Genomic DNA, 26,674 nt, shown 5'->3' with positions numbered 1-26,674 from the left:
TGCTCAAATAATTGATATTTTCAGGTAGTTCTTAAAAAAGGCTAAATTCTTTCATTTGCATGTTGTATATCGCTTTTTGTATGGAAACGTCTATATTTATACTTATTTGTATCTGATAAACCAAATTGTAGTTAATTAATTATTTAAATAACCAATCGGGCCGACCTCGTGGTACATTCGTCAACTCGTACGACTTAACAACAACTCGCCCGTCATGGGTTCAAGCCCCAAATGGACCGTGCCCCCATACGAAATGGTACAGGCAGGCCTTGACCGACCACGGTTGTTGTGCCAAATGAAGGAGAAGAAGAAGAAGAAGAAGTTAATTCATTTTTCAGGCGCGTTTCCTTAAATCCTTAAATGTCCTTAAATGAACTTTTTCAAAGTATAACAAATAAATTACAAAACTAGAAAATCTAATTAAAAATAAAGATAAGTAGCTTATTATATCATAAGTAAGAAGTAAAAAGGTATAGTTTTACAACTTAATTAATTATAACTAACTTAAAAATTTATTTAAAACAAAAATTGAGAAAATACCCATAACAGAGCATACAAAAAAAAACAATAATAAGTATATAATACAAAAAGACACTTCATGTGTAGCCTTTACCGTACCTCACTGTACGTGCTAATCATTCATAAAATATTCAATAAACATTCGTACAACTGGAGAGGAAAACCTGTTGTGTCTATTGCCTGCCATTCCGCCGTACCAGACCGTAGGGCGTAAAATTGAGCAAGTGCATTAAAACTATCACTTGCCAGCCTCATCCCCTACTGTCCCACTGGGGGAATAACAGCGCTCGGTTTGAGCTCCCGTGGGAGAAATTGCCCAACCCTGGTTCAGGCCTGGTTGTTTTATTACCATTTTCTTGCTGCATTCGGGCAGATTTTTCATCGGCCCTAGCCAGACCATAAAACTAACGCTTTCTTGCATCAATTGTAAACAGTACACGATGGATGGATGGCTCACTCATATTCCCCTGATTCAGCCTGATCCATTCACAAGCACTTGGATGATTATGACTCAATTTATATCAATTTGTTTGTCATTTTCCGACACCGATATCGCCCTTCGGAACGGAACATCTTCCTCAATCTAATCGTGTCGCCGGTCGAACGCAGGCAGTACTTACACCACCCTCTGGCTTTCCGCTGTGCCACAGTAGTGTGTCTTCCTCCACTCGGCAAGATGAATGTGCTCGGGAAAGTGTTGCCGCTTTATCTAATTTATAGCACTGGCGACGTTGGTGGCTACGATTCTCGTCCGAAAACTACCACAAAAACCGGGATGTAAAAGGGGGAATACCCCCTTCTTCGTATGATGATGATGATACTGATCACGGCAGCTGGGCAAAGAAGTTGGAACTCAACGGAGGGGAATTAGAACATTCCTGTGGTTGCGCTGGGCAGCTATAGCGTACTAAAGAAATTAACCACCCCAGCTTTGCCGATTGCTGGAAAGAAGGCAACCGTGAATATTTAAATAAAAACCTTTCTCCCTTCCCAACACAGATATTTGCAAATCCACCGAAGCTGCCATCCAATCCCTATCCGCCAAAATGACTTGTGCCGAGAGAAGGTGGAACCAAATTTATAGACATCGCGCGGCAACCATCGCGCATTCCGTGTGTCGCGCGCACACAGTAACCCTTAGATGCCCAATGGTTTAGAACGAAATCCTTCCCAACACCGCCCGGCACCCGTTAGAAGAGACCTTTCCCCCCCATTCTCTAGCTTGTTTGCGGTTGTGGTTGTGCTCTGTTGTGCCCCAACCGCTTCACTTCCCACTAGTTAAGATGAACGGGCATGAAAAGGCGATTTATGCCGTCCCCGGGGAAGGATTTGCTATTGCCCATTTTCCATCGGATTCCATCGGGTTTGGAAAATCACCGACCAGCAGGCAGCAGCAGCACCACCCGGTCCCGGAATTTCGACCAATTCCAGCGTGATCGATGGAGAACGAATCAAATCTCATCCACTTGGTTCTGGAGTTTGTTGCAAGCTTTGAACCACAAGATTTTGCCCGTTGCCATTCACGTCGGAGGCTCCAATCGCTTTGCCAGTAAAACGCGAAGTAAATGGGAGGGAATACGGGCCTTTCGTCGTTTGTTTTATGATCTATCGACGATTGAACTGTAAATGGCACTGACGAATGGGCATCGGCAAATGGGATTCTGGGCGCCCCTTGGAACCTGGTGGCACGCGCGGTTTATGGTTTCTTCCGCAGCACGTTTCTTCCGGCCGTATAAGAGACAAAGAGAGAGCGAGAGAGAGAGAGAGCGAGAGAGAGAGCGAGAGAGAGCGAGAGAGAGAGAGCGAACGAAATGGTAAATTTTAATTGTTTATTGCAGCGCCTGCAATCAATAAATCAATCGGATTGCGGTAGCAGCAGCAGTAGCAGCAGCAGCAGCAGGATCGATTGACCGTTAGCAATGGGCTAAATTGATTGTTTAATAATTCGAACGCTAAATTGATTCTTCGACCATCTGAGCGAAGTTGAGTATCTGCGCAAAATGGTTCTTTTGATAGAAGTGAGGGTTCAATTATATGGTTCAAGCAGTTGAAACTTTAAGTACTCCAAAGACATTTTTATCCTCTTAGAGGGTTTTTTTTTCAGGGGTTCTCATAGTTGTGGAACATTTCAAATGAGTTTGTCCAAAAAGCATGCCATATAGTCAAATTCCCCTCATATACAGTACAGTTCCAATAAGAAAATAAACTATGAGAACACCTGGAAAAGCCTATATAGCTCACATTTCAATGACTGAATGTCTTTTATTTAAAAAAAAATATAATATTAGATTAATCTTCTCTAAAAAATTAAAAAAAAATCCTCGAGTCAATTGTTCAGTTTTCTGTAATGCCTTGTGTAAAAAATTTATATTTCTTCGGAGCAACACGGCTTTATGCCCCATCGCTCAGCGTCCACCAACCTAATGTGTTTTTTGTCTTATCTATATCATAACCTGTCTAGTGGTAAGCAAGTAGACACTATCTATACCGATTTCAAAGCGGCATTTGACAGTATACCTGTATCACTACTTGCTGCTAAGCTTCGAAAACGAGGTTTCGGTGGCTCTATATTGACGTGGTTCAACACCTATCTTGAGAACCGTTCCTATGTAGTTAAAATCTGTGGCTCTTTCTCTGAATGTTTTATTTATTGAAGATAATGAATAATTTCTTAGTTCTTCGAGTGTCCCACAAGGTAGTGTCCTTAGTCCCTTACTGTTCATTATGTTCATCAATGACTGTACTTCTATCCTTCCTCTTAATGGCTCCTTCTTCCTTTTGCTATATGCGGATGACGTTAATTTTTTTCTTCCTGTATCTTCTACAGCTGATTGTCTAGTCCTTCAATCCTGGCTCTGTAAATTCTCTACATGGTGTGCTTCTAACGGTCCTGTTTCCTGAAAAATATTCTGTCTTATCTTTCTTCCGAACCTCTATAAGTATAACTCATGGTTATAGTGTCTGTGATGCCCTCTATTCCCTGTGTATCCTTGTCTAAGGATCTTAGCGTCCTCTTTGACCCGAGTCTCCCTTTCAAAGAGAACACGGACTATGTCATCAACAAGGCCAACAAAAGTCTTGGTTATATTTGTCGCATGTCCACTGAAGTTCGCGATCCTTTCTGTCTTAAGTCCCTTTATTGTTGCTGGGTCCGTTCCGTACTGGAATATGTCTGGTCATCATCTGGTCTCCTGTTCAAGTATCTTCAAAGGATTGAGAGGATCCAGAGACGTTTTACGAGGATTGTATTTCGTAGGTCGCTGAGTCATCATCATTCCGCTCTCTCTATAAAATAAAATATAAAATAAATAAAATAAACTAACAACAATTTTATCCTTCTTCAAACAAGTGCTAACGCTAATTAACATTCGATTTTATCGTCCCTACTTTAAACCGGTCCGATTATCCAGCCCGCGATGCGATCGCGTTTATATTTATAACGCCCCAGGATGCTCACCGTTTCCGGGACATTAGTACCGACAGGACAGTCAGCTTCAAGCTCGCACAGCACCGAGACCGTTCCTGCGAGCCCTCTTAAACCCGAAACAATCAGCGAAAAATGGTCTCCGGTGTACCATCGTTCCAGGGCGGTTCTTCGCGTGCGCCCGCCCGTCCGCTTGCCGTTAGCCATTTTCATTGATTTCGCTCCACAGGCCCAGCATTTTAAGCTCCCCGGGGCCAAATAGCGAGCGAGGAGGGATGTTGCCTTTTTTTTTTAGTGCCAAACCGTTGCGTACGAAGAAAGCCCCACCTGTGAGCGGTGTTTTTGTGCCACACTTTGAACGACAACGAATCGCAAGCGGAACATTCCTCATCCCTCCATCTCTAGCTGGTGTGCAATGAGTGTATAATATTTACAAAAACTTATCACCATCATGGGTGCCTGTAAAGCGTTTCTTTTTTTTTTTTCTTTCATCCCAACACGATAAGGATATGGCATTCACTCCCCCCCCCTCACCCAGGAAACATTCGCGAGCATGACGCGCCAACAGCGGCAAACAATATACGCAATGCGTTTTACACGCGCACACAAGGGAAGGTTGCTTGCTTGCGGGAAGAATTCACCAGAGAGACATACATTATGCTTTATGCACAAATCGGCCCCCGGTTTTCATGGTTTTCAAAGGTAGTGCGGGGAAGCTGGGATGGGGGCTGATTGGCTTTTCCCCACAGGCCATCGACATCGAGCTGCCGCGAGAAGCTGCCGATAACGAGGAACGAGCGTTTGTTGCCAGCAACTTCGAACTGCAAACGGGTTGATGGGATGAAGAAGGTGTACCAGCTCCACCACCACCATCATCATCATCATCATCATCCCCGTGTACAAGTATAGTCCCCCCTCCCTGCCCCTTTGTCAAACTAGAAGTTCCGAGGAGTGTGGGAGTTTTAATCTAGTCCAGAGAGTTCAGGAATCTTCAGGAGACGGTGACAATATTCCACGCCTCGAATGCCCCTTAGAAACATCGCCACGCGAAGATTCTTAACCCACCCCGGAGATCCCGGGGTTCTCCCCTCCCATAGGCACTTCCACGTGGAAGAGGCAGATACAACAACAATCCCTTCGGCGTTTGTTTGGATACACTACCATCATACCGCCCCCCCACCCCACCCCGCGGTGTCTCTGTGGTTTTTTGGCCCGTCGACCGTGGCATCGAGAGGCATATTTTATACGAAGGAAATTAAATACTTCCGTCTTACCGCGTCGTTCCCGTCGAGTTTTTCCTGCCATGTATCCTTGTGGCTTGGTTTACTTCCCCCGGGAACACGCCCTCTGGATGTCGGATGTGTGTGTGTGTAGTGAGAGAGAGACGAAGGGAAGGGCGTTTTAGGGGCCGTCATCCCTTGAGGAGTATGAGGACGGGACGGGACGGGACGGACGGGCAAATACTGTTGAGATTATGCTGTGTCAGTTTGCGTTTGTAGTACGATAATGTGATATGGGTTTCGGTGGGCTGGGTTTAGTGGTGGTTGCAGCGAGTTCGGATGCCTTCTTTACTCGGAAAAAAACCCGTTTGGGGGGTGGATTACACTGGAGAACACTATGAGAGGACAGGACAGGACAGGGGCACAGAAGGGACGATACACCGGTGGGACAAATTTAGTCGCGTTTTACACTTCTACGCACCAATTCGCTAGCAATCCGGTATTTAATCCCGACATTCCAGGATGTCGTTCGACCCCCCCCCCCCCCTCCCCCTAGTTTCGGGTGGGGGCATGGCATGACGTAGATACGGGGGAAAAAGGGCTGTAATGAAAAGGGATTTTTTTATTAAAAGCTTGACGTTTTTCTCCCTTCCAGTGCGCTGATCCAGAGATCTGTTTTAAGGGAGTGTTAAAAGTTACGTACACTTTTGTAGGGCTTTTCTTCGCCGGACGGTGCAGGATTCCACACGATCTTGAAGCGGAATTTCAATATTTGTGTAATAAAACGTTTCTCCGTACACTGTTGGTTAAAATAAAGAGTTTATAATTAAATATTACATTATAACACTACTTCCTCCCCTAAACCTCTGCATCTATACATTTTTCCAATTGGATTTAACCTCCTTTCAAAAGCTGACCCCGGAGCTCAAAAGCTAAAATAATTACACCGAACAATTAGATTTCGAGTTTCCGGTGGCTGCAATTGGCTCATCAGGACGTCACGCTTTGCCTGACGCCCAGCCGGAAACGCTTTCTCACTTACCAGTGTCAGTATTACATATTTCCACGTAATCTCATTAACTTGTGCTGAAGGGAATGGAATTAAAAATTACATTGTATCCGCCGTTCAAACCCCGTCCGCTCCGCTCCATTCCTCCCCCACGGGAGCCCTGTTGACAGGTGACCCTTTTGTGCCCTTTTTTCGGCACTAAAAACGCAAAACGCGCCCCACCGCTTCCGTTTCCGTTTGCTTACGGCAGCAAATAGAGGCGCTGCCGCAGTGCTCATCGTCACCTCTTTCAAGTGTCGCTCCACTATTAATTCGCTCGCCCAATTTCCGCGGAAACCGGTCGGTGGGTCACGGATGGGAAAGGATATTATCCCGGAGAGTGTTCCGGGTCACTGATATGAAGATTTCGGCGGAAAAGGCCCAGTCACCTTTGTCACGCCCGGGGGAGCAACAGTTTTTTGGTGGCAAAGTGATAAAAAGAAGCAGGAGGGTGGCTCTAAAGTTGTGTGTGGAGGAGGAGGAGACGGAGGGCGTGTTGTGATTTACTGTTTTAATTGTTTTTACACGACCTCGAGAGAGAAAGGATACATTGGCAACGCTGTTTTGCTGCTAGTGAAGGAAAAAATGTCGTTTGCTTTGAAAAACGGCTTACAGGCTTTTGCCCCGGAATTCGCAAAAGGGATGATGACGATTGACATTTTCTCAGGACAGGCTTTCCGGTGGTGGGGCTTTTAATGGAGCTTTTTCTTTGTTTGTTTGCGTGTGTGTGTGTGTGTGTTCATTTTTTGCCCAAGTTCCTACAAAATAGTGCAAAAAAAGTAATTAATTTTCCTTCGCGGGAAATGGCCTAACATGCTTTAAAGTGAGAATCGTTTTATTTTCTTCATTAAGAGACGAATGTGTCAGTGTACATCGTACAATCAATATATCTACTCCTCTTTCATTCGAATTAGTACTGTGTGTCATGTAAAGAAAACTAATAATGGAAAAAAATACATAATTCGTTGATTTGTTGGCACGCGAATAATTCAAACAGAAAGATCGTTGTATTGGCCTGAAACAACAAAACAGAAGCCAGCGATCGTTGGTATTTTATCGACGCATTCAACAGACGGTAGCGAATGGCTAAGTAATGGTTCTTCTTTGTTCGGTATTTGCCAAGCCATCTGGTTTTCGCACAAAGCGTAACTATTCATTCGTGTTTGCTCTCTTTTAAATCTTTGAAAAAAGGGGAAATAATAGCTGAGGTGATTTGTAACTTCTAACGGAATGAACAAAACATCTACCAGAGAGTTGTATCGGCAGAGATCGAATCCGAAACCTTTTCCTTGATGCTGAGCAGTATGTGTGTGTGTGTGTGTGTGTGTGTGCGTGTAAGCGCAGCAATGCAGACTTCCCTACCTATCTTTGCCAATGAGCATTAATTTAACAATTACTGCAAACACATACGCAAAACCACTAAATCAAACGAAACACGTTTTAACACCCGTCTAAAGGTTTCATCAATAATCATCAAACAAACTTCGCGATACGTTGTGGTCCTCGGTGGCCGACGAGATATCGATAACATCCTGCGATGCTTCCAGCGATTCGTCATTCCTGCTCGACTCCATCGACATGTTCTGCTGGGCCGCACTAATCACAACGGTGCCATTCTTCTTGCCCCGCGCATTGACCGACACGTTTGCGTTCAGCGTCAGCTGGATGGTGATTTCCTGGGGCGACTGGGAAGTATCTGCATTTCGCGTGCGCTTCTTTCTCGGCGTTTCGATGCGTATGTTTATACCCTGCGCTGACGCACTCTGTACCACCGTGACCGTTTTCTCCTTGCGCCGGGTGGATCGATTTTCTTCGACAGCTACCTTTGCACCGTGCGCCTTCCCTCCACGCGGTGGTTCCATTGGTTCCTTCTTCGGGTTTCGTCTCACTTTCGATAGGGCACGGGAAAGCTGTGCTGCTGCTTCCTCTTCGTCCTGCTCGTCCTCCTCCTCATCGTACCGAGTGTTTGGCTCCGTGTCAGGCAAAGCCATTTTCTGTGGGTTAGGCAGGAGAGGTTTTTTCACCCTGGGTGATGCAGCCGCAGCAGCAATGGCAGACGCATCGGCACGGTCCATTCTGCGCTTAGCTCTTTGCGAGAGCACGGGCGAATCTTCATCATCGTCCTCCGGCGTGTTGGGCACCGTGTCCGCTACCACCGTGTGCGATCGGTTCGTGGTGCGCCCTTTCGATTGCTTTACCAGCGAAGGACTTTGCACGGCTGACCTTTGATTTCGTTTCGGGGTGCGCGCTCTGTCGCTGTGCTCGTCGTCGTCTTCCGGCGTGTTCGGTACCGTGTCGGCCAGCCCGTTCGATACCGAGGTGTCCAGTGTCCGGCGTTTCTTTCCCTTCGTTTTGTTCATCGGGCCCGAGGAATCGTTCACGTTCGTGCTGTTAGCAATGCTTACCTCGAGCACGCCCGTATTCGATGCTCCCAGCGTTTTGAGCGCCTTTTCGAATATTTTAGTACAAGCGGTGTACTTGGGCGTTTCGTTGTAGCGCATCCCGTGGACAAATTCCAGAAACGGCTGCAACACCTTTGGCACAGCCACATGCTTCCGGAAGCTGCGCTTCAGCAAACCGGCCACATCGCCCATACCTTCCTCCTTCATCTGCTGCACCTTGTTGCAATCCTTCAGCAGCTTGTCCTCCTTCCAGGGCAAACTGCCCCCGGCCCACTCGATCATATTGTAGGCCAATATCTCCAGATCACCCCGCATCGTCATCACGCCCTGGTGAGCGTCGCGCGACGTGTACTCGATCGTACCGTTGTGCTTCTTGCGCGGGTCCGGCTTGAACTGATCCTCCACCACGAACCGGCTCGCCATGCCGAAATCGACCAGATACAGCCGCTCTCGGCCACGATCACCCATCCCGAACAGAATGTTATCGCCCTTCAGATCCGCGTGCACGTACTGGTTCGAGTGGATGTACTCCAGCACGTCCAGCATCTGCATCGCAGCGCGGCATACAGTTGCCAGCGGCAGACAGTTGCCGTTCTGTACGTAAACCGACTGCAAGCTGGCACCGAACCGGGGAATCACCAGAAACCGATGCTTGACACCGTTCAGCGTGTGCGATCCACTGGCAAGGTACTGCGGCATGCCCAGGTGTTTCAGCTTGCGCAGCTTCCGGTACCGTTCGATGTCGTCCACCTTGCATATTTTACGGTAGAAGTGAGTCTCGACAAACAGTGGCCCATTCTCATGCGGTTCCTAAGGACAAAGAAACGAGAGCCGGCGGGCATTTGAGTTTATACAACATGTTTGCTACAACATTCCTTATAAAACAGTCCCCCTCCAGCTACTTACGATCTTCACAACGTTGGGATAATCGGCGACCGTTTTCGGGGCAGCATGGGTGAAGCAGTACGCGCAGTAAATCTCCCCAAACCCGCCAGCACCGATCGATGGTCCCACCTTCCACGGTACGTTAAGCGCATCGGTTAAGACCGTCCCGAGCGGGATCTTCTCCGGCCGGGTGTACAGATTGTTGGCACGCTTCGGGCGCTTGGCACCGCCTGCATCAGCCGGCCCTGGTTTCCGGCGGGACATTGCTAGGCCAGAAAAGACACACACAGAGAAAAGCGCTTCAAAACTGATGCTCAGCCCGGCACGAAAACAAGCGCGCGCCGATCGAGTCGGGTAAATTTTCGTTATTGTGATGCGGGATGGCCGCCAATCGGAATTTGACGTTAGTTGACGTTTATGGCAGTTTGAACGGTGACGTTTGTTCGGCGAGCGCCATCACGTGCGGTGGACAGTAGCGGAACTAGCAAAGCTACAAAAAGATCGCGGAAAGATCGAATTTAATTTAAAATTATCGCTAACATTGCAAGAACAACGGAATTTTTTAATAAAATTCGGTTAGCAGCTTTATTTATTTCATCACTTTTCTTAAATAATGGATCAAAGTTGCCAGCAGAATTTGAATTACACGGCAAGATATGGTTGGAGCTTTTTTTTAGTGAAATTTTGACGGTTGGCCCTGTCGGGGCTGTGCAGATACGAACCAAAAAGATTTCCCGGCCGCCAATTTGGATAATGATTCGTACCGTTGAGAATAATCACAAGCAAAATCGTTGGCTGTCGTAAGGTCCTCAATTACTAACATGAGCTGTGTAAACTACATTTCGGGTTTTTACTTATTTTTTTCCTCTCAGCATACTACAATTTAAAGCATCTTCACCCTGTTCTAGGACACAACGATGCTTCCCATAGCAACAACTCAACCATCGACTAACATAAATCATCAACCAATTCCAAGTCGAAACAGCTAAACGATGACGACACACTCACACATACTCACTTGGCCCAGAGCTAATAATCCCACACTGACTCTACCTAAGCTAGACACACGTCATACAATAAAGTGCAATTATTTCTCACTCTCTACTCCATTTTACGGCTGCACCGATGGCGCACGGGCTAAGGGCGGCGTTTAACCACCGACTCTTCAGTCCCTGGTACAAACGAAAGGAAGTCTCAGCCAACTCTCTCATGAAAGAAGACCGTTTTCCGGTCACTTTGTAACGGGTCCAAAAGACGAAGAACGTGCACGTGTGTTGTTGGTGAAGTTTAACTGTTACCGTATGGGTTACTATTTACGGGAAAACGGCACATCCTTTGTAGCTCATCGTGGAAATCCACTGTCCCCGTCCCAGTAGTGTGGCCCAGACTGTGCTGCCTTTCGAGTGCATCTATAAAAGAAGGTAATCCCTGAACCTATAAATGAGAAAGTACACTCTGTTCTGCGTCTTTTTTTTCCACCTCCCAGCTGGAATGAGGCAAGAGCGACCGATTGCTGCTATTGCAGCAAGGCCAACGATGGGACCTCATGCCGGTGCTGTTGGGAAAATCTGTACAGCAAGATGTCTCACACACACGCAAGGTTTTACCGTAAGAACCATTTCAGCAAGCCCGTCACAAATGTCCTCGCAATGGTGAAGGCCAAGTGTTACACCACCGTTGTGCCGCCCCGCAACGCTCTATAGGCGATGGGATCGTAATGGACGACCGTTCCATTTGCCGATCCGGGCAACCCCACCCAGGTTCGGTGTCGTAAAAGTTTAATCTTCAAAACGATCGTCACCAAACCCCAGCACCAAGCACTGATCCGATCGCGAGGGACGAGTGCCAGATGATGGTGGTCTTCGTTGGCGATTAGTTCCAGATGGGGAAAGGGAAATCGAGTGCCTGTGGGTGCCGCTAAAAGCAGTGTATCTTCGTAATACCCTCCTCGGTTAAGGTGCCAGGTTGAGAGGATTATAAAATAAGTAAATCACACGATTGTTGTTGTTTTTTTTTTGCCCTTTTGTACTATGTACACGTTCTACGTGGACGCCAGCAATGGGGCAAAGTCATACAGCAAAATGGATCTCATTGCAAAGGCATTCATGGTGATGTAAAAAGCTGCTTAACTCAACTAAAATGACACTGAAACACTTAGATCAGAGCAAAATAAAACGGATTTTTTCGCTATTTGAAAAAAGGATATAGCAGTGGTATGAAATCGCTGGCCGGTCATTCGTTAAACAGTTACTCTACTTATCAACTACAGTACACGGGAAGCATCAACCAAGCACACGATGAATGAGGACGATAAAGCTCCCTCCAAATAGCAGAATTTTGTACATTTTCAGTAAAAAAAAAAACAAACTAAACCACCTCATATCCACCAGCTTCTCCATAGTGATTCCTTGTACGGGTATAGCTCCACTACCCTGCCACCGACGCACCGTCAGCCTTTCGAACTACAACTGCGATACGAACCTAAAAAAAGGGGGGGGGGTTTCTCGGGAAGAATAATTCCTCCACATCATATATACGCTTATCGTGCACTGCTGCACTGCTGCGTAAGTTCCGGATTCATCAAATACCCCCTACCCTACCATCACCATCGCCATCAGCATCATCACCATCAGCAGCAGCAGCAGTCCCATGCTCCACACAAATGGTGAATGGTTTGTTCCGCCTTTTCCCTGTTTTTATCGGTACGGTTTCCAGTGTTCCGGCCATTGCATTTCTGCCTCCAAATCTCATTACTTCCGCCACATTAAGCCTTGTGCCATTCCATCATGTCTCCCATATCGTGTTTCGGGGTTTTACTCCGGGCCCGAAGATGTCGCTTGCTTCATGTAGTTCTTTTTTACCCTCCCCGAACCAACTGGCTCTGTTTCTTTTTGTCACCATCACCAAATCAACTGTCACTAGGAACCGCGCTTGCCAGGAACCAGGCCAGGCTCTGCATCTGATGAGTCGGCGTTTCTTCCCAATTCCTTCCCCCGACAGTGCGTGCGCTTGTGCCCTACATTGTCCCAACGCTTTTCTCAACCCAACCCCCGGGATATACTAAGGAGTAAACGATTTCAACAAATACTCCACCACTTTCTCCCTCAAAACAACAAAACAACAAAAAAAGGCAAGACTGATCCGTTTGTCAATCCGGAAGTACATCAACAAGAGCGGGAAGCCAGCCATTTTCGTACCAGCGGCTTAAGAATTGATTTTAATCAAATGCATCCTAAACGTACGAGGGGTCTTCTTTTCGGCCGTTTGACACTATGGATGGATCGATATCAGGGACACGCGAAAGCATCTCCACTTCCGGGAAAGCAAAAATGCGGGCAGGTCAACACAGTTGAAGTGGAAAAAAGAAACTGCTAAGAAGAGGCTAAGAATATCGTCATCATCATCATCATCATCAAGATTATCATCTCCATAAACAGACGGTGGTAACTTTAGGGATCAAATGTCCTCTCATGGAAACTTTATCATACTGTCCCCAAAAAAAAACCACCAAATTCACATTCCTAACAAGTGTACTGCCTAATTCTACCCCTGCTGTTGATACTTTGACAGATGGTTATGAAGCAGATGGCAGATCTGTACTTGACGGGCATCTAGCAGGTTTGGATTAGTATGGTTTCTTGGTAAAGATTTTTGCTGCCCCCTTCTCATGGCATCCAAATGCTTCTAGAACAGTGCAATTCCGCGTGGATGAAACACATCAACTCGCTGGTTAGGTTTAGCCACAAATGGAAGCTTCTACGCTTGCACGGAGCGGACACGCCCCCCTCAACATCCTGCTCCAGCGAGTCGTCAATAAACCACAATTCTTCCACCAGGTCTACAGCACACCACAGTACCACTAGCTAGTGCTTCCGCCATTGGGTGCGTTGAGCAAAGAGTTGATGAGTTTTTAATTTCTTTCCATCGTTCATCCAACATGGTGGGGCAGAGTTCGTGGAAAAAGGAAAACTTTTACATGGATTAAGCCTATCAATCAATCAGATGGAATTGGTAGCCCCGTATCCTGCACCCGTGCGGTGGCGGTGATGGACAGTTGCAAGATTAAAGGATTAGGTGCGGCAAACGGGGGCCAGTTTCATTAGCTACCCAAATCGCTTTATCGTTCCATCGTTAACGTTTCGGTCGGTCAACGATAGAGTTGTTACAATGGGTAGGATATGCAACCGAGGAAACTAGCAATTTCTTTTCATTCCTTTGAAGCGGCACTGGTTTCTTCGTACTGGTAACGAACGGAACTAAGATAGACATGCACCATCCTTCGATGGCTTGATTTGATGTCTATGTTTTTTTTTTGCTTTCTCCACCAGTACCCATTAAGTCGTTTGACAGGGTTTACATACGAGAGACATTGATTGTGCTAGCTGGTGGCCTTTGCGATATGGAAGTATCATCGCCAGGCCCATTAGATGCCCATCACTGAAAGCACCCATTAGTGATGTCCCGGAGGATGATGCCGGTGCGCAATTCTACGCACTGTAAAACTGAGGACACAACACCGTCCTTCATACCGGTGCTGGTGGGTGGCTTCTTACTTCCCGAAATCCAACACCAACCGACCGGTAGTTTTTAAGTTGTCCCCCCATTATCGCAAGTGGCTCACGGTAAAGAACTAACACACACCAACACTCACCCCAACAGTAGAGCCATTAATGTAGAGCACGGATGCAACAAACCCTACTCAATAGCAGAGTGACTGTAGCATCATTTTTGCTCGCCCACACAAACACACACAGTACACAAACTAACGAAACAAAACGGTGGTTCGCTTTCCCAGGCCGTTCCAGTTTCATTTCCTTCGCTGTTAGAGGAACCGTCAGGACGGCGAACTTGATGGATCAACGGGGGTAAGGGAAGTGTGTACGGCACTAGCAGCCAACGTCGTCGTCGTTGGCATCGTCATTACACTAATGTGACCCATTTCCTGACCACCATCCGTTGTGGAGCGGGTTTCGTAAGGCTCATAAGTATGTCGAGAGGCTCCATTTCTCTATTGGTACGGGCGCGTTGGCTCAAAACGGTTTCATCCTGCATCCTACAAGCTGCTACCACAACGGAGGGCCAAAAAATTATGACGATGAATGTAAGAATGTGATGAGAGCCATCAAAAAGGTGGCACTGGAGTGGTTAGTGGACGAAGAAGGATTTTTTTAAGGATGGTATAGCTTTCCTTCTCTGAATTGCTTATTAAGCAGGACCCAAAGTACGTCCGTGCCGTTCGCTTTGATGTCATGGCAAGACACTTTAGACACTCTGGTGTGTGTGTGTGTTTTTAGGTTAAAAGCGAACAACATAATGAGGCTAAAACACAACAAAACAAAACATTCGACAGGTCCTATGGTGCACGCTGTGTTTTGTGAAATTAAAACAAGCAACGAACCTCCCCCAAGTACAACAACAGTCTAGCAAACGACGTCAGCGTCTGCTCGAGTCTCTAATGCCAACTGTACACGACAGTTTAAAAAGATTCCATTTCCATTTGCATGGTGTGTTTGGCCAGCCCCCTCAGCAAATGTCGCCCCCAAAACGAACGGAACTCAACGGAAAAGAAACCAGTTGCGTCAGCCCAAAAGCAACGCAGGCAAGCAGCGCCTGCAGCACGCTCATTAACTGACAATGGCCGTCCGTTGCCATGCCAGTCAGCAGATTTTGTTTGCCTCTGCCCAGCTCTTGAGACTCTGTCCGGGACTGGTTGAATCGTGGAAAGGACACGGGGCGGGTGAGCTTGCTTGCACTATGTGTGTGTGTGTGTAAAACGTTGCGCATTTTGTGGAGCGAGCAGGCGATCAAGCCCAGCCGCATGATGGGCAGCAAATCAAGAACACTGAACCGAAGCACAGAGCCAATATTTACTTCCACAAAGCGAAAGCGATTTATTAATATACATTCGTCCTGCGTCAAACGGTGTTCGGCGTGATGAAAGGCGGGTAGGGAACGGGAGGTACGGATGCTACGGCACGGTTGGCAAATCCTACCACAAGGTGCCCTGCTGCTGTTGCTACTGCTGTTGATGATGATGATGATGACGAGAAGGGACATTTTCGAATGCAAATATTGAACCATATCGTCAATTGGGTCCTGGGGGGGACCGCACAGTTGGAGATTGTGTAGGTTCGAGCAAAAGGCACGGACATTTTTGGGGATGAATATTTCATCTGCCTTGAAGGGACAATGCTGCTGCTACGGATGCTGATGATGATGGTGATGATGGGAGACATGTGTGGGTTGCACTTGAGTGATGCTTTCCCAGCACATTCAAGCAAGACAGATTCAAGTGTGGAGCGTATTGATCGGCTAATGAAGTGGAATCGTTCGCAATGTGTAGGCTGAGGTGATTGATTTTGGCGCTTTTCCCGTGTGGAAATGTGGAGCAAAGTCGGATGGAAATAGGGCTTTAGATTCGTTTTTACTGGTTGGATTTTGAGCAATATATTGGTGCTGTCTGCAACATTTCCATTGGTAAAATGCCAACATACTGCATTTAGCAATCCCTTTATAGAACCAAAGCAACAAAAACGGTCATAACGTTTTAAAACACAAATCAACCGCCCCAAATGTCCAAAAACTGCGTACATTAGATGAACAAAGGGACCATATACAGCTCATTCTTTTCAAAAAATCCTCAGTATACCGCACCACAGTCCCGTAGCCGTAGTCAAGACGGCAGCTCCCAGAAAACTCCCTTGAGACGTTCGATTCATCTTCTGAAATATTCTTTTGTTTTCCTTCCGAAATTGAAGTCCCAACCTTCGTCTTCTGTTCGTCTTCCCCCCTTTTCCATTCAAAGTTCTTTGTGCTCCTTCCTCCTGGTCAGCTCCCAAAAATGCTTCAGTCATCCCATCCCAAACAAACATTTGCTCACCGGCTAGTTCACGAGATGGGCGTAACACGAAAGCAAGCAACAAAAAAAAAGAAGACTTTCTTCATGTTGCATATTTCAAATCGCAAATAGGAGCAGCAAATAGGTAAAAAACAATAGGAACGGAGCGACACAAAAACTAGTTTAAAATGTATTTATTCTCCTACCGGGGTCTCAGCTCAATCAGCGCACCATAACCACACACAGCACACCGATGTGTACCGGTCAGGCCGGGACTGGTTGTACCCATGATGGGACTTGTGAACTTTTATTTTTTAATTTTATTTTAAAGAAAAACTCGATTAAAAACTCTTTAGGAAAATTTCCACACAGCAAGTCCATTACAAGTCCTTCCACGAATCGGCGGATAGCTTAATCGTCTCAACTGAACCGAACAGGGACGGAAAACATCAACGATTCTGCCGCAAAACCAACTTGAGCCGCATACAAGCGTGCACAAACCATTGTTTTTGGCAGTTTCCAAATGAGCAGCAGTCATGATTTGGCTTTTGGGAGGGAAAATTGATGCGAGTTTTTCTCTCTCCTTTTCCCTACTGTTTTCCCGTTAAAGTTGGGTCCTTTCTGGTACAGGACGATGGAGAGTGGAGGAATTAAACCATCAACTCCACGGACGAGAGAGAGAGAGAGAGAGAGAGAGAGAGAGAGAGAGAGAGAGAAAGGAAATCACCATCAATTTATCATGAGATGAGCATTGTATGCGAATATTTCTTTTTTTTCATTTGTTCGTTTGTTTGTTTGTTTGGTCCGTGTTTCAGTCACAAAAGCTTCCCCCCCAAAACATGCCCCGCACACGTGCCCTTACCCAGCAGGAGGAAATATTTAACCCATCAAAGACATTTAGCATTGGCCAGCGTTCGGTACATTTATCGTGGTCGACTGCCGGACAACTTCTTTAGAGCAACGGTCCATTACACCGCATCTGCTTGAGATGCTTGCTGGTTGGAGAGAATGGTTGGAGGATGGTTAAGGGGATGCGAAATTAAAAGAAAAAAAAGGATATAATATTCCATTGAGCAAAGCCAACAACAAGAAAAAACCAGTTTAAATCCAAAAACAAAGCCATCACAAAACTCTTTCCTACGGTCGAACAGTGGGAAGCCAACTATGGCGATTATTCAGCGATATTTCGGTTTGGTTTGTAAGGATGTTTTTCCTCCGCTACGAACGTCTTCTACTTGTTTGTTTGTCCAGTTTCAAAGAACAAAGGCGTGCAAAACTGGGAAGCAATTTCCAATTGCAAAAATGGGTTTCAGCTTCAACACAAGCAATAAAAGAAGTTGGAAGAAAAAAACCACCCCACACCATCGGAAAAGAACACAATGAAAAGGATTGGACAACATTTGCATTTGACCGATGGCTACACAGAACGGTGTGGCGTTGCAAAACGACACAGACAAGAGGGAAATGAAAAGTTCTGCTTCTGCCAGGGGCTAGAGAGAGGGAGAGCAGGGCGCGAGTTTCCACTATCTTTAAGGGCACAAGTTTACCGAAACTTGAAAGAAAGGGGAAGAGAGAGAGAGAGAGAGAGAGAGAGAGAGAGAGAGAGAAAGAGAGAGAAATGCTCAGGTGACACTGGTGCGCTGCACAAATGGAACTAAGAGACAATCTAGCAAACTTGCTTCCCAGTGCAGAAACTGATTTAACTAACATATTAAACTTTCGAATCAGACGTTTAAAAATAAAAGAAAAAAAAAGAAACAGAAAAAATGGCTGAGCACAATAAAAAGATTAAAAACGGGCACAAGATATGTTAGGTTCTAAAGTAAAGCACAGCGAATGGCACTTTCCGGACACCTTCCCGTTCCGGGTTGGGTACAGATCCAGTGAGTAAATGTGGAAGTATTCTTTATTTCTGCTTCTTGTTCTAATTTCTTAGATTTGAACCTTTTTCTATGGTCTGGTTGATCGCTGCACACACCCCACCTCAAGGGAGCTGCATTGCGGTGGTGGCAAGAATTACTTTTGCAAAGATCTGCAACCATTTAACGAGGCTATGCACCTGTGAGCTGGTGGATAAAAGTTTTTAATTTTGCTACCGAAGAAAATGCTACCAATGCCAATATACGCAAACAGGAATGGTTGCTTTTCTTGTGCGATTTTGGTCATATTTTTGTATTCTTTATGGGAGTATTATGTTGAGATTGTTCAGTTAACTCTAACTACTCTTTTAGATTCAAATATTTTCTTTTTAGTTTTATATTTTCTTTTATTTGTTTTACTTAGACTTTGATTGCTTATTTTCAACGCTGGGCAAATGATTAAACTAAACTACAAATTTCCCACAGTGAGAGGTATTGTTTGACTTGTTTGCATAAAATTGAAACATTTCACGTAAAATTGAAACTTTGCGACCAACTATTTTGCGACCAAGAATTTTTAAACCAAGATCTTTGAGGTAAAGAATTGCAGTTGCGACCAAGAATTTTGCGACCAAGAATTTTGCAACCAAGAATTTTTAAACCAAGATCTTTCTGACCAAGATCTTTCCGACCAAGATCTTTGCGATCAAGACTTTTGGGACTAAGATCTTTGCGACCAAGACTTATGTGACCAAGAACTTTGCGACCAAGAGTTTTGCGACCATGGATTTTGCGAACAAGAATTTTGCAACAATGATCTTTGCGGCCAAGACTTTTGCGACCAAGACTTTTGCGTCCAAGACTTTAGCGACTAAGAACTCTGCGACCAAGAACCTTGTGCACAACAATTTTGTGCACAAAATTTTTGCGACCGTGAACTTTACGAGGAGGACCATACCAGGAGCTTCGCGACCACAAAACTTGCAAACAAGAATTTTGTGCCCAATAATTTTGCGACCATGAACTTTGCGACCAAGAATTTTGTGTTTAAGAATTTGGCGACCAAGAATTTTGCGAACAAGAATTTTGTGTTCAAGAATTTGGCGACCAACGATTTTGGAACGGGACATATACGATATAGCGACCAAGAATTATATATACGACGTGGCATCAACTTTTAGTTGAAAAAATCGTGACTGTCGTTAAACACGGCACGCTTGGTCAACCTTTATTTACTATATTGATTCCATTCATTTTTATCCTTTATTGTTTTTTTGTTGTTGATATGATTTTATTTATCAGTTAAAATCCTTTTGTATAGAAATTATACGAACTCTTTGATTATTTTCTAGACATGCTTTACGACCTAATCGTTCCAATGAATCTTAAATCTCCTTTCAACTACAATTTGTAAAAGCGTGTCCACATTTAAGTCCAAGGTATAAAAACAATGCAAGGACACATAAAACCAATCCTGCACAAAAGCACCTTAAATCGAATCCTTCACCCATGGAACGACTAATTTTATTATACATCCAAGAAATCAAACTTTATTTATTGTTATCGAAAATGCCATTCCTTCCTGCTACTGGCAGACGATTTCCTCAATTGTACTTCTAACATGAACTCAAGTCGGTACTTTCCTTAATTCTACATTATTATTATTGCCCCATCTTTCGACAGGGAATAAAACGCCAAATCCAAAGTGTCCAAAAATATTGCCATTGAAGATATGGAAAGCGTTGCAGGAAAGCTGCCCACCATAGCCTCAATGTAAATCATTTCTCCATTTTATCGTCACCACTTTCCGCGGCTAAATTGGAATAAAAGATCACAAACAAACATCCAAGAAGCGAAATCATTTCCACTCGCAGCAACGGAATGAAATCGCCAAATGGAATGAAGATTTTATGGCACAGCTTTCGCTTTAAAGCAATTCGTTTCATCGGCTAACGCCAGCAGCGCCAGAGTGAAATGAAATTTTTATCGACACTTCGATTACCAACAACCAAAAGCTGAGACCACCGGTGGAAGCGAGCAACACTAGCGGCGGCAACACATTTTAAAATGCACCACACCAAATAAAACCACCGATTTGGGGAAAAAAGGTTTCAGCCACCATAAAAGTTGATCCTTCGCTTCGTCCTGGTTCGTCTCGGTGCACGGATCAGCAGCAGCAGCTCCGTACGAAATTGACTAAAATCTCAACAACCGCCAACAGCCGTGAGAAGGTGTTAAGAACGTTCAGGGACACGGGTCCCATAAAACTGCACACTACACCCGTTCCCGGGGTTCGCCTGGAGCGTAAGCGAGTCCCGGAAGCCCCAGACACCACCAGCCCAATCGCCATCGATCGCACTCGCAGCACAATTGGATGCAATAATACTCGAAGTGGCATTATTCGAGTATCGTTCCGATTTCCATTTCGCGGATATTAGCTAAACGTTCACGGTAGCAAGCACCATCAGCAGCTGCTATGACTAAATTGTTGCAGCAATCTAGCTGCCCTATTAGCTGCCGTGGCCGTACGATTCATCTAACTCATCCCGTTCGAATGCCGGCGTGGCCCGGGGGATGCACGGACTGCAACCTTATAGCTTATCTTAGCCAACCGACAGTGTCCACCGCACGTAGCGCGTATATATTTCCGCTTTATTTTCTATTATTGCACGCTGTTTCCGGGCTTTCTTTGTGCGAGTGTTTGGATTTTTCCCCGCGTGTCCCGCGCCAGCCATTAGGAAAGAAGCCAAACGGTGTCTCTAATGGCTGTGCCAACTGTGAAATGGTTGTACGGAAGGAACGGCCCGGTGACTGCACGTGATCATTTTCAGTGCCTTTGTGTGTGTGTGTGTGTGTGTGAATGTGGAAAGGGGTGGATATGGGAATGTTATTATTGCAGGAGTGTTTTATGCATATCGTTGCACTTTCTCGGCGCGCCAAAGTGTGGCGTACCGAGCAGAACAGTACAGTGTGTGCCACAGATAGTCGTTAGAATTGAAACTGGAAAAATGTATGTAAAACAATCGAGAAAATGTTGAATTCAAATAGATATTCATTTCAGGATAACATTCCTTTGAGCCAACCGATAAATAGTTTCATACTTTTATTCGTAACAAATCCCATGTTACAACTGTTTCTTCCCCGTTATCAGTGCCACTACACTTACATACCACACCGTACACAAAAATCCGGAAGCGCCGGAGAACTCGCCTCGGTCTGGCCATCTGGCGCTTGACGTTGGGGGCTTGGGAAAGACCCATACACCCACGGCATCGCGCATGAAACTTTCCCATATCCATAAAGCTAATGTCTGCCCACTCGAATCAAGCACAGGCTGCCACACAAAAGCAGGACAAAAGCACATGCACAAACGCATCCACTGGCTTGTTGCCACGGCCCCGGAGCAAGGGTGCTTTCTCTATGGCAAGCACGTATGATGGCGTTTCCGTGGTATGTTGCGAAATTCGTAAAAAGTAACGAATTTTGATAGCGAAAACTTGTACCACTGATTTGTTTCTGGTGTTGCTTATTAGAATAGAAAAAAAAACATCGATTGATAGGAAAAGTCGGGTCAAGAAAGGACATCAAACACACACACACACACTTTCTTTCAGGCGGATAAGAAGGATTCGAACCAATTTGCATAGACCAACGTAAACCAAGGTGAGAAATAATGTATGTACCACTGTCTCTCTACAGAGCACATTAAACCCTTTTCCCACTTACATTGTACTCCAAATAGCACATTTTCCCTTAACCCTATCGGTTGAATGAACTATCCTTCTGGGAAGCACTCCCTCCGGGGTGCTATTGTGTGGCCGGATCCCCGGCAACGATCCTTACACCCTAATGGGATGGTGTATCAAAGGCGAGGGTTAAATTGTACTTTATGAGTAGTTTTGATTTTATCTTCCCAGCACCCGCAACAATGCAATTCGCCCCCTTCGCCCCAAAACGTAGGAAAAGTCAACTTCGAACGTGTGTCGGCGTATGTCCTCATACTGACTATAATGTGCGCTTCCGTTGCAACACGAGCGACAAGATAATCGCATTTGTACGAGTGATCAGCACGTTCCACGTATGGTGAGAAAGCATGGCACTTCCGTGTGTGTTAATCGGCATTGTCCTGTACCTGACTTTGTGCTTGACTTTGGTGTAGCAGGTCCTAAACGACAGTTTTTTTTTTATAAATATACCAATAGCAGGGTGTATTACAGTTCATTTAGACGAACTGCGCATACCCTAGAGCAATTATACAATGACATAGCTAAATTGAATTTCTTCAATACTTGTTGTCGAACAAAGCATTAAAATTCGCATCACAGCTAAGGTGGAATCACAGATATGGTATCGATCCTACACATCCAGCAGCACACAAAACCTTCCCCAACCGGGGTGGCAACCACCGACATCCCGAAGACGTTACAGTTGCACCGAAACGAAAACTAATCATGCTGTCGTCGCATGCAAACAGTATTATTTCCACGCAATATCATCCCCATCTCGAAGCCGGCCGAGCGGCAGTGAAACCAACGCCAGCCCCCCCCCCCCCCCATACATAGTTGCAGCAGTTGCAATCGTCCAAAGCACTGCGAAAGCATGTAATTGAATCGATTTTCAACGACTTGCGCTCGATGCGCTCATACGCCCGGTACGAACGGTACGAATTAGCTTTTGAAGGATAGCTTTTGAACTTCTCGGCTCAACCTCCGCCCACCGAAGGAAACTGGAACACATCCCGACAATTTTATACAGCCACTACACTTCCTTCCGTCGGCCCATCCTGGCTGTAAATGAAGCTTTCCCCAACTCGGAATGGAGATCTTTTGTTTTCCTTTGCGAATGGTGTATGTGTCTATTGCCGCGCCTCTACGTTGCGCCAGGAAACCGCACAAGTTCCCTCACAACTTTATGCGAAAGACAACCAAAGGGGCCCATCGGGTTGGACCAATGATAAGCAAAGGGGCTGCGCTTCTTCAGCGCTGGCGTTTTGGTTTCTCTGAACAACCGCCACCCTCCCCATTTTGCCTATATTTGCAAAGACACAGATCCCGTAGGAAAACAAAAGGGGTCACAAATGTTGCTGTGGGGTTTTGCGGGAGCTTTCACTTTGCCATTCGCCCAAATGAAAGCCAGCCCCAGCCAGTGTTGTCCGGGGTCTGCTTCCCGGGTGGATGGTAAACTTCGCATCCCGTACGGGCTACGACGCGCCGTGCTGTTTTAGTGCAATGGGCCGTGTGTGCTAACGGTTTTGCAAAATGCTCGATCGATTCTAACAAGTCGTTCTTGACTGGTGCGGCAGTACCGGGAAGCCTTGCCCGTTTATCCCCCGAGCCGGAAAGGAAAACAAGACTCTAACTCACTAACTTTGCCTGTTGTTGTTGTTTTAGTTCGTTTTCCGCTTGCGTGTACTCGCATCCGTCTACCGGTGCTTAAATCAATAGTGTACCACAGTTGGTTATTGTGTGCTTGTGTACGAAAAGACTGGCAGTGAGGATGGATGGGATGAGGAGGGCTGGGAAAAGCTCGAGAAAATTTCCCACAACCACTTAGAAAAAAAGAAAACTGTATAATTTAAATGTTTTATTTAGCTTTCCTTCGGTGACGGAAAAGGGTTATTTAGCTCTTTTGTAGGACAAAAGTTCAATTTTTCTGTTAACAATTCGAGTGATTTTAAACGATACAAATAAATTGTGAGATCCTGCCAGATATCCTTCCTCGGAATTGTCTTCCAATGGCAAACCACAAGTATCCAAGGCCTTCACTTGCCCCGATTGCTAAACACACATTCCCCAATGTAGGAAATAGCAACAACAGCGGGGCCAAAGTACCATTTACCGCCGGGGGAAAACACGCAAAGAAAATCAACAGCCATTCCCCAATCGAGGCTGGAAAAGGATTTTTCCTACAGTGGAAAGTTTTGCCCTAAGTCCACCGCCCGGGTATACAACTATTCATCCGCGTACCAAGCCCGGCGCAACGGTTGGTCTCGCGGCTTGTGCCGGTTCGGAAAACGCAACACGAGAAAGTTCAAGTAAACATACTACTACCCGTGCGGGGTTTAACTATCTCCTCCAGCTCCGGTTAGCTAAAGCTCGGTGATTTTGTTTGTTTCGCTGAAACTTGCTACTAGTTTCTGGTTCTATTTACAGAACGACCGGCAACAGAGCTTCCCTTTCCCACTGTGTGAGTGTTCAAAAATGTAGCTTCATGATGTTGCTTCAGCAAACAAACGCTGTGGGGCTGATGAAGAACGATACAGCGAACCTACGCTACACCACTACCAGTTGCGTTTTCCCGGGCAGCTGCTCTCCCGTACTAAGGCACACGCATATTCTTATTTCTTTCACACAACTGTAACTGGCTAAGGGACTCTTCTACATACCTGCACCAGTGAGCTGGTCACAGCCGTGTGTATTTACTTTCGTTTTGCCGGATTTCGGGTGTAAAAATACAGCACTTTTCTCGGAACATGCGAACCACCGGCACACCACCGAAATGTAAACACTGCGCGCTGAGCTGTCAGCTGACTGTCAAGGTCATATTTTCGAACCAGGATCTTTGTGGCCCGTTGTTCGAATATCATAGTAGACGGGTAACGGTCAATTTGAAAAATAAAATATTTTAAGTTAGCTTTGCATAGCAACAGGGGCTAAAGGGACGAACACAACCAAACATTCAGTTAGATGAATGTGGGAGACAAATCGGAAGAACATCCACCCGAGTATGATGTTTCACAAGGCGGCTTACATCTATTCACAGGCCACCATGTGGATGATAATGTATACACAAATAATAAAAAAATCTAAATTTTCTTTATTCTTTGACTTCGGGATTTGTTATCTTCACTTAAATCAAGCATGATAAATCACTTCCCAACAATGCAACTGTTTGACATTCCGGAGCAATAACGTAGAATGTCCCTAAGCAAAAAAAATCATTCACGAAATTGTTGGCCACCACCACCACCGGCAGGGAAACGAGACTGGAAAAAGGATCTGCAAATTGCGGATGATCTGGTTGCCGCAAACACTCCCCTCCCCAGGGGGAAACAGCACACTTCCATATGCAGCCGACATGAGAGGACGGCCACCAGACACCAAACCAGTTCATCATTCGATTGTTTACGATGCCGACGGTGGTAGCGTTGGTGCGCCTGGTGTTGATAGGGTGGTGGTGGCTTTGTTGTTGGTGCGGAAAATTTATGACAAATTTTGATCTATTGTTGGCGTATCCTTCGAACCTCCTTCCCGTTGTGCTGGGCCGGTGGGATTTGACCGAAAGGACTTGGTGTTGGGGGGTTGGTGTGGAGCATGCAGATACGGGGCAATGGACTTTTCATGCATACGACGTGTTAATCAACCCACTAACGATCCTTATATTTCCCTTGAAACAATCCCAACCCCCGTGTCCTGGATGAACCCGTTTGTTTTACGCAGGACCGTAGATTGAGAAAGGCATTTAATATGTGCAAACACAGCCCTATACACACACACACACACACACACACACACACACACACACACACACACACACACACAACCATACGCAGTCTCATTCCCCAGGCAAAAAGCGGTCCTTCTCGGTAAAGGGGTGAGTTTCTCAATTTCTGCAATGCTCCAGCAATCCCAACCCGAATGGCCCAAACATGGTTTCCATATTTGTGAAACGACCCAACAGGACCGTAGCAGATAAATTAATAAGAGTTCGGGAAAAGTTCTAAGGAGACCCCCTGCTTGGGGTTTGGAGGTAGTAGGCAAGATTTGCCAACAACCCAAGAGCCGGCAAGCTGACCGACAGTCAAGGGTAGGTAGGCGGATTGCCGAACATGAAACTTCTAGTGCCTCCAACAATTCAAAATGATAATTAACTCCCAGATTGAACCACATCTGTGGGTTTTGGTTTTCAGAAATCATCGTAAATTCTGACCGATCTGGGCACGGGTATGGGAGGCCTACGCAAAGTTTGGAAAAGCATTTAACGCCAAGCCTGCGTGTTAGTAGGAAAGTTGCAAAGAATTCGCAGCAAGTGAGGCGTACAAAAGGGAAAGTACCGGTTCAAGCTAAAGTTTTAAGCATTTTGTTAAGGTTTCGATGGTTTTATTTTTCTTTGTTGACTTTCTATCAATAAACAGGAAATGTTCTGAAGTGCTCTGAACGCACACTCAACGCATAAAGCAATGCCACACAAATCAAACAGGCTAAAGACAGTCGCTTTTTTATCTGAACGTCTGTTGCACGCCACGTGGAACGTTCACCAAAAACTGTGACGAAAACTTACTTACCTGTAACTAATTCAGTGCTTCGGGCACGGACCGACCCCGTGTACCGAAAATAAATAAATAAATAATTACTTCAACTGGAAGAACCTTCCGAGTCGGGTACGACAGGTAAGCCTACGGTGAAGTTCCCACGAACCGGTGAACTTTTGCACGTCAGGATTTGCACATGCCCTACCGTCACAGCTGGACGGCCTCTTG

General features: G+C 45.7%; 1 protein-coding gene across 2 annotated transcripts; it reads right to left on the bottom strand.

Annotated features, from left to right (window-relative positions):
- Positions 1-7,572: 7,572 nt before the first annotated feature.
- On the bottom strand, positions 7,573-24,688 carry LOC121589644 (serine/threonine-protein kinase VRK1). 2 transcript variants are annotated; one of them, XM_041908721.1, is made up of 3 exons: positions 24,581-24,688; positions 9,520-9,988; positions 7,573-9,423 (listed from the first exon to the last, which is right to left on the bottom strand). In XM_041908721.1, the coding sequence occupies exons 2-3, from the start codon at positions 9,760-9,762 to the stop codon at positions 7,675-7,677; spliced, it is 1,992 nt and encodes a 663-aa protein (XP_041764655.1). In that variant the 5' UTR covers positions 9,763-9,988; positions 24,581-24,688; the 3' UTR covers positions 7,573-7,674. The 2 variants fall into 2 exon arrangements, with proteins under 2 accessions (XP_041764655.1, XP_041764654.1); XM_041908720.1 differs by lacking the exon at positions 24,581-24,688 and adding an exon at positions 10,221-10,395.
- Positions 24,689-26,674: the final 1,986 nt, after the last annotated feature.

This window comes from Anopheles merus, chromosome 2R, assembly GCF_017562075.2.
Source record: "Anopheles merus strain MAF chromosome 2R, AmerM5.1, whole genome shotgun sequence".
In the NCBI taxonomy this organism is placed as follows: Eukaryota; Metazoa; Arthropoda; class Insecta; order Diptera; family Culicidae; genus Anopheles; species Anopheles merus.
The sequence above is the reverse complement of the archived record's forward strand: the minus strand, read 5'-3'. Positions and strand labels throughout refer to the sequence as shown.

Bases quoted from the DNA above. Each gene is read 5' to 3' on its own strand.
- LOC121589644 (XM_041908721.1), bottom strand. From the start codon at position 9,762: ATGTCCCGCCGGAAACCAGGGCCGGCTGATGCAGGCGGTGCCAAGCGC. The intron at 9,424-9,519 runs GTAAGTAGCTGG...CTTTGTCCTTAG, and splicing joins ATCCCAACGTTGTGAAGATC to GAACCGCATGAGAATGGGCC.